Raw genomic sequence first — 8,455 nt, forward strand, 5'->3', positions numbered from 1 at the left:
CGGTCAATCCTCTACACATTCAAACGGGCTTAGTCAGGTCCAGTGCAATGTGCAGTTGAGTATGATAAAAAGAAAAGTACTATTAAATGGCATTGAAGTATGGCTGAAAATTGGTGTATGGGTCCAGCTTGATTTATCATTTCTAAGATTTCATCCAACCAAAGAATTTAACCAGAGTGTAATAAACCATGAATTGTCTTACCAAACTTACTCTCAAAACAAAATTTTGATTAATATATTTTTCAAGATTTCTATCCCTGCAACAATTACTGAACAAAGTTCACTCCATACATTTCTGAATAGAAGCTAGAAGCAGCTCCACTGGTTTCCATTTATAACAGCAGTGAAGTTCATGGAGACAGCAGTGAGGTGTAAAGACTTCACCTCAGAGGGAGCCACTCCTGTGAGAGTGGGAGGAGCTGCTCTGAGGGGGGATCTGCAGAGTTGGTTTTAGATGAGGCACATTCTGGTGCAGAGAAGCTGGACGGAGCTGCAGTGAAGCCGAGGTAAGGCCGTCCCTAAAATAGGTCTAATCAGAATGTTTTAGGATTTTTAAAACTCATCTTTATTACCAATATAAAAAAAATGAATGTTTGGTTAACCCAGAAGTTTGCATGCAGCACTTTCAGAAAGTGTTGAGATCTTATGACGTCTCACACTGTGGCGACTGTGAGGATCCAAAGGAAATGAATTTTGACACATTGGCTGGTAGAGACACTGTGTCTTTGTACGCAGTCTTTCCTCTGGAACTTGGACCATGAAGCCCCATGAGGGTCCAGATAAACAGGAGGAGAAAATTCCACCATCTCAAGTTTCTAAACTCCTCAGACTTTAATTCACTACTTTTGTTCAAGTGACAAAATCATAACCACATTTTCTCTACAGTTTCCTTTAAACAGTAGTTATTTTTTCCTGACATTTTTTTTTATGTAAAAAATAATACATTTATGGATTACAGTGTAATGTTTCAGTGTTCCTGATGGTGTGAGATTGTAGCAGCTGACATTTTGGACCTCCAAGTTTGTAAACAAATAAATATTAAGCTGTTGCTCTCCATCTCTGTGGATCCATCATGGGAACATGGCTTCAGGGCAGAGCAAAGGGCATAAATAATTTCAAAGTAGAAATGACAGAGACCTCATCAAATTAGGCTATTTAAAGGATATGTCACGTGTAAAAAAAAAAAAAAAAAAGCAATATTAACTCAGCTTTTTAGATTAATACAAAAAATGAATACCTAAAACAAAAGTATTTTCATATTTTGAAGCTTTCGCTAGTTTGCATGAGATGATTCATACATTAGATTTTTAAAGGTAAGATTGTTGGAATTGTGTAAAAAAAATTGTGATTTTTGGTGTTTTATGTTATAGACCACCCAGGTAAAGCATAATTGTGAAGTTGAAGTTTTACAAACTTTTCCAAACTTTTTACAAGCGTTTTAGTCTTTCATCTCTCAGGCTTTGCACACACAGATAACCAAAACGTTCCCCATTCTTTCTAACACCATGGCTCCAGGATCCTGAGTGCCTCTGAAGATTTTGGACATTCTAACTTATATATTTATGCTTTAGTAGAAATCCATCAGCTGCAGTTTTGGGTGTATTTTTAGGGTCATCCAGAACTTTATTAAACTGGAAGGGAAAATAAATGATGCTGGAATTCATCCAAATGTCATCAGTGTTCATAGCTGCAGGCAGGAAGGATCTCCTGTAGCAGTCTGTCTTACAGCAGATCTGAAGAGCATCTGACCGAAGTCCTGTTGCGATTTCAGAACAGCTCTGATGCTGTTACCTCAGCAGGTTATTTCAGAGGAGATCCCCCTCTCCACAGCCGACTTTTAGAAGACATGGAGCATCTTGCTGCAAACACTAATGTATGACTGAGTATAAGGGCTATACTAAGAGCTATAGTTTTTATAAATTGATAGACTAAAATAGAGTAGAAAGTTCCTTTATTGTCCCACAATGGGGAAATTCTGGTGTTTACAGCAGCAAAAATATATTTTTTTAGATGGTCACACAAATGTGGACCTTTGGAAAAATGTATAAGAATAACATAATAGTGACAAGATAAAAGATAAACAATAAAATACTGTACTGTAAAGTGTTTTATTGCTAAAAACTGTGCACCTGGAGAATAAATAACCAATTATACAGCTATGGACATTTTTACAGTAATGGATATTTGAAAATAGCAGCAACATCAGAGATGTGCAAAATGACAGCAGCATGTTATTTAACTGATTAAGGTAGAAACTGTGCAAAATCAGCATGAATGGAAGAAATTATTGAGGTTGTTGGGAACAGTGGTGGTTCTAGAGTCTTCCAGCTGCTGGGAGGAAGGATCTGTGATAACGCTCCCTGGTGCATTTATGGTGCAGCAGTCTGTTAGTGAAGGAGCTCTCCAGTTCAGCACCAGCTTCATGCATGGGGTGGGGGAGACATTATCCAACAGAGATGTTCATTTAGTTAGGATCCGTCTGTTTTCCACCTCCTGCACTGAGTCCAGAGGGCATCCAATCAGAGCTGGACTTCCTGATCAGCTGATCCAGCTGCTTCCTCTCAGCTACAGATAAGCCACTGCTCCAACAGACAGCTCCATGGAAGATGGCTGATGCTACAACAGAGTCCTAGATGGTCTTAAGGAGCGCCCCCTCAGCAAGAAGAGTCTGCTCTGACCTTTCTCAGAGCCTCAGTGTTGAGAGTCCAGTCTGGTTTGTTATTTAGATGAACATGAAATATTACGTGAAATATTACGAACATGAAAATAGTTGAAATATTACGAGAGTAAACTCATAATAGCAGGTCAATGAGATTAAAGTCAGGACATCAAAAGAATTAAGTTTTAACATCAGAATAAAACCTGAACATCATGATAGTAAAGCCACAATATTACAAGAATATAGTTATAACATTACAAGAATAAAATCAAAACTTTAAGAGGTTAAAGTCATAATTATGAGAATAAAAGTGTAACAAGAACACAGACGAAGCATTACGAAATTAAGGTTGTAACATAATGAGAATATAATCATCCCATTAAAAGCTTACATTTCTGATATTATGAGATAAAAAAGGTGAAACATTAGAAGAACAAAATGTTATAAGACTGAAGTCATAATATTATTGAAAAAAAGCCTTAAAATTACACGATCAATGTAGTTATGGAACAAAATTAGTCTGAATATTTCTAGTATAAATAAGTAACTTAATAATAAAATTGCAACATTTCAAGATTATAGTCCTAATATTAATAAAATAAAGTAGTATAATTAACAACAAGATCAACAAAGTTGTAACATTTCAGGACTAAAATAATGACTTTTCCGGATTAAAGTTTTATTTTTTAGGAATAAAATCTTAATGTTCCATAAAAAAAAAAAACAAATACATTTTTGGAGTTTTTAATTATTTAACATATTCTTACCTCCAATAGTAGAACTTTAGAAGCATAGCAGGGTTTCAGGTGCTCCTATTATCCTATGAGGTTTATGTTTTTTTTTAAGACAAACCCTGCTTTAGACATGTTGTGTTCCTCATCCTTCATCCTTCCTTTGCCATTCACTGTCATCAAATGCTTTAAGGTGAGTTATTAATCCATATTGATGTTATTGTTTTATAAATGCTGTTCCATTTCAGATGCCCCACCTGGATTTCTCCAACACCCTCTGTGCTCCTCTGTTCTGCTTGATGCTCATTTGCATCCCTGGAGGTCACACAGCAAAATGTCCACAGCAGTGCATCTGTGACCAGATCCAGCTCAGAGTGGCCTGTGTGAACAGGAACCTGACCCAAGTCCCCCCCACTGTTGATGAGGTTTCTTCCTCACACACATAGCTTTACAAAATGACCAATAATTCTAGACGGTCATTTTACACCAAATTGGCACTATAGTTGCACTGTGTTTGGTTCTAGATAACGGTGAAACTGGATCTTCGAGGCAATGACATCCAAGAACTTCCTTCAGGAGCTTTTAAACACACTCCATACCTGACCCACCTGTCGCTGCAGGCCTGTAACATCCACAGAGTCAAGGAGGGGGCTTTCCGTGGCCTCGGTCGGCTGGTCTTCCTTAACCTCGCCAACAACAAGATAGAAATTCTCTACCAGGTGATCAAAAAGTCACACATCTAGTTTTCTCAACCGGTGAAATTCTCTCTTTTTTTTCATTTATCACTTTTTCTTGGTTTTCATTCTTTATTCAGGTAAATTGTAATCTATATAGCATCATTCATTTCCTAACATATGTATTCCTGCAGCACTCTACAAGACAAGTGCAATTTCTATACATAAATAGAAATAAATCCAACTGGTTCGGGTAAAGGCTGCACGGTGGTACAGTTGTAGCATTGCAGTAAGAGGGGTCCGGGTTTAATTCCCAGCCTGGGGTCTTTCTGCATGGAGATTGCATGTTCTTTCTCCCTTTGCATGTGTGGGTTCTCCCTGGGTACTCCACCTTCCTCCCACAGTACAAAAACATGACTGTTAGGTTAATTGGCGTCTCTAAAATGTCCTTAGGTGTGAGTGTGTGTGTGTGTGTGTGTTGCCCTGCGACAGCCTGATGACCTGTCCTGGGTGTAACCTGACTCTTGCTCATAGACTACCGGAGATAGGCGCTGGCTCCACTGAGCCGGAAAAAGTGGAAGAAGATGGATAAATGGATAGTTGGTTCCGGTACACTCCAGAAAAATAGATTTAAATTTAATTCCGACTGACTGTCATCACAGCAATCTGTCTTTTGTATCAATATGTGTAAAACAAGATAAACTCTTGGAATCCAAAGAGACAACAGCGTTAAAGCTTTGACATATGGTCCATAGGCACCACCTTAATGTTGGAATTCTGCCAGGAGGACTTTTTATAGTAAAGAAAGCCACCAGGAGCACAGGGGCAATGGCAGAAATAGCTGAAACTGTGGTTCTATCCAGTGAAAAATGATGCAACTACTTCTTTCAATTGCAAAGAATAACTAACTGATCTGTGTGTTTTGAGTCCAGGAGTCTTTTGATGGCCTTTCCTCGTTGAAGCAGCTTTTTATTGACCGTAACCGTGTGGAAGAGATCCAGCCTGGAGCTTTCTCTCAGCTAGGCTTTCTTAACCTCCTCTCCATCACACACAACCAGCTGGTCTACATGCCCAACTTAGTCTTCCAGGTACACTAACTGCTGACATCCATCAATCAGAGAATTTACACAAGTGCCTCTTACTGTCAGACCTGCTGATACAAACATTTGAATCTTAAGGGATTGCAGAACATCAAGAGTCTTCGTCTCAGTCACAATTCTCTCAACTACCTGGACACCGAGGCTTTTGCTGGGTTGTTCACGCTCAACAGGCTCAGGTTGGATCACAACGAGCTGCAGTTTTTCCCTACGGAAACGATGACAAGGTAAGGATGCTCGGGGAGATCACTAGAGGGCAATGAAGTCTTGATCACTAACGTGCACACTTCCTTCTTACTGTGTTGAGACTGCCAGAGGTGACTTTTCTGGACCTTAGCCATAACCCTATGACCTATCTGGGAGAGGATGCCGTGGTCATGGCAAAGTTGACCCACCTCTTCCTGGACCACATGTCCCTGCAGGAGCTGGTCAACACAGCCGTATCTAAGTCCCCCAATCTTGTGCACATGGACATCAGCCATAATCAGTTGCGTGTCCTTCAGCCGTTTTCTGAGGGCTCACCCAAACTGGCACGTCTCAAACTGGCCGGGAACCCCATCAACTGCAACTGCTACCTGCGTCCACTCAGGTGCAATGGCCCATTGTGAAACTGGTGAGATTTTATCCACATCCCATCCCATATGGGATGTTTTAACAGCTTCTTCTTCTTTTATCATCGAACAGAGAGTGGGCGATCCGTCGCAAGGTGAAGCTATTGGGGACATGTGGAGGACCAGCCCATCTCTCCGGAGAGAGTCTGGAGGCCGTCTACCCTAAAGAGCTACGCTGCCAGAGCCAGGAAGCTATGCTGAAGGCAGAGTTTGAGGAAGCAACCAGGATAATTCCACCACCCACCCAAGAGCCGGAAAACAAGATCAAATGTCCTGCCAACTGTGTTTGTGAGGTGAGAGAAGCATTTAAGTGGACTGGTTAGATTGATTAAGGTTTTCTGAATGTTTACCATTTGCTTTGTTTTTGGGTTATGCAAAGTTTTCTTTTGGATTAGAAGGAAGAAGGTTCTAAGTCATGTTTTTTTGGCCAGTTATGAAAATTAGAGGATCTGCTCTTATAGAAGAACATTCAGCATGAAGGTCTCATTAGGCTGTAGAGCTACACTGGTTCAGTTAAAGCCGGGCTTGTACCGAGAGATATTTTTCTTTTGGTGGTGACTTTCCAGTCGTGCGAGAATTTCCCGATCGGCCCCAAATTCAGCCTGATTGTGCATCGTGTATTGCACAGGGGGTTACGAGGGGCAATCAGTAATCGTGAGGTTGATTTTCAGTCGACCGTCGTGGGACAATCGCTTTGCGTGCAAACTCTTCTTCTTCTTCCTTAGATAAAAACACAGAAGCATGGCGGGGGTCCGAGTGAAAGGGAGTTCTTTCTGTAAAATTGACAGACCGTAGTAGTTACGTCTGCTCCGCCATGTCTTTGTCCAAATATGACGTTGCCTTTTATTTTTAGGGCTTTCAGCACAAAATTGCACAAATTGCCAAGGCAGCGCATTTCACTCTAGTGAGCTTCATATTCCTCTTCTACTGGTTTGGCTTTCAGATAGACGAGTCCGAGTAGCGCCATCTCACTGCGGAGCTGAGTCCCACCTGGTTTTTAGATGTACAGTGCAGGTAGATCCCACAGAGCATTGTGCTGCACAGTGTGAGAACATACATTGTGAACTGTAAACTCACACTGTTCGATGAAACCGCTGGGTTTTGTCGTACACGGGGGACACATGTCCCCTGCACTTTATCAAAAGTACGTGTTGTCCCCTGCACCTTTTACTGTCCAAGAACAATGTTAGGTTCAATACACAGACAATCGTCGAACACTAGGACCCAGCGGAAAACCGCAGCTCAAGCTGAAGCCTGCTTCTCTGAGTTTGGACCACCCACAAGCTCCTGATTTTCTTCCATCTTTTTGTGTGATTGTCTGTCACCACTGTCACTCCTGAAAAGATCACTTTAGAAACATCTGATGTGCCGCTTAATCAGGTCTGTAATTGGACGGTCAGAACTTTGCTGAAGTCCTACCTTAATTAGAACTGTAGGGTCGTCAGTCATTTTCTCTGTTTTCTGTTAGGTTTTGGATTTTTAAGATAACTTAAAAGGTCCAGGAGTTACGTTCTTGTGGAAAAAACATGGGTCTGAAAAAGACAGTTGGTGAGGGATTCTGCTACTGTAAATTAGCCATTTTTTTTCTGTTGGGTCACGTAATCTAGAAGGGTTGTAATATCAGATGTCAATTTACACAAATCTTTGAATTTGTCTCATGGTCTCATATGAGACTTCTTTAAAGTGTAAATGTGAGTTACATTCAAAGAACTGTGTAACACCCCTCCTAAAACACCCTCACTGGCTCCATAAAGCAGCAGATCCACTTCAACATCCTCCTCCGCATTATAAAGCTCTCAGTAACCTTGTAAAATAGATTTGTTAATAATTATTGTTGTATAATATTATTATCATCAAAAAAGAAAAAGAAAAACACAATCTCTGAATGTGCATTTATATATCCAAGTTCATAATGATTGTAAAATTGTGTGTTTTAACCTACATGGATTGCTGCACCCCAAATTGTCCAATTGTTTGTCAATCCATATATTTTGTCTGGAGAGGGATAGTAGAGATGCAGGAGAAAGAGGAGGAAACAAACACAGAGGAAGTATTAGAAAACACACTGCTTATATATAATAAATTTTAAACACACTTGCATCTCCCCCCCCACTTCTGAAATCAAAATTTTGTCCAAAAGTACAGGTACTTTAGACTTTACAAGAGTTTAGGTCAGGGGTAACTAATTATAAATCAGCAGGGTTCGAATAAAGAAAATCATCAACCAGTAAAGGTTTGGAGACATTTTTAGTTATAATATGTTACTTTAAACTGAATTTAACTCTGAAATAAAATGTAGGTGTTTATGCTTCCATGTTATACATTGACCTTTTGAATAAAAAATATAAAAAATAAAAAAAATTCCATTTTAAAATCTAAATTGTTTTTGAAGTATAGAACAACAATCTTTCAGTTTGGTATATAGACAATTTCCTGACTCACTTTTTTTTATAAAACACCTAAACTGACCGTTTTTTGTTTTTTTTCTTTCTTCTTTCTGTCTTAATGAGAGCAGTGGGCTTTATGCTGCCCTGCAAGGCTTTAAACCTGGTTTGAATGGAGACAAAGCCACTCTAAAGAACAGATCAAGGAGCTCATTTTGAGCCTGGATCCATATTTATTTTTGATTCTGTTCATGGTGGAGAATCCTGCTTCACAGCAGCAGGTTGAGCCAAACATCCTC

At 39.8% G+C, this 8,455-nt stretch overlaps 1 protein-coding gene across 1 annotated transcript in view; it reads left to right on the forward strand.

Moving 5' to 3' along the window:
• The first annotated feature begins 356 nt into the window (after positions 1–356).
• Positions 357–8,455, forward strand: part of LOC107092867 (chondroadherin-like protein) — a 13,520-nt gene continuing 5,421 nt past the window's right edge. Inside the window, exons 1-7 of the mRNA XM_015387553.1 lie at positions 357–506; positions 3,639–3,815; positions 3,915–4,109; positions 4,997–5,152; positions 5,243–5,388; positions 5,469–5,750; positions 5,846–6,065. Coding sequence (XP_015243039.1) covers positions 3,639–3,815; positions 3,915–4,109; positions 4,997–5,152; positions 5,243–5,388; positions 5,469–5,750; positions 5,846–6,065 — 1,176 coding nt within the window. The 5' untranslated portion in view covers positions 357–506. The remainder of the gene's footprint in view (positions 507–3,638; positions 3,816–3,914; positions 4,110–4,996; positions 5,153–5,242; positions 5,389–5,468; positions 5,751–5,845; positions 6,066–8,455) is intronic.

This window comes from Cyprinodon variegatus, unplaced genomic scaffold, assembly GCF_000732505.1.
Source record: "Cyprinodon variegatus isolate N-32 unplaced genomic scaffold, C_variegatus-1.0 Scaffold398, whole genome shotgun sequence".
Classification (NCBI taxonomy): Eukaryota; Metazoa; Chordata; class Actinopteri; order Cyprinodontiformes; family Cyprinodontidae; genus Cyprinodon; species Cyprinodon variegatus.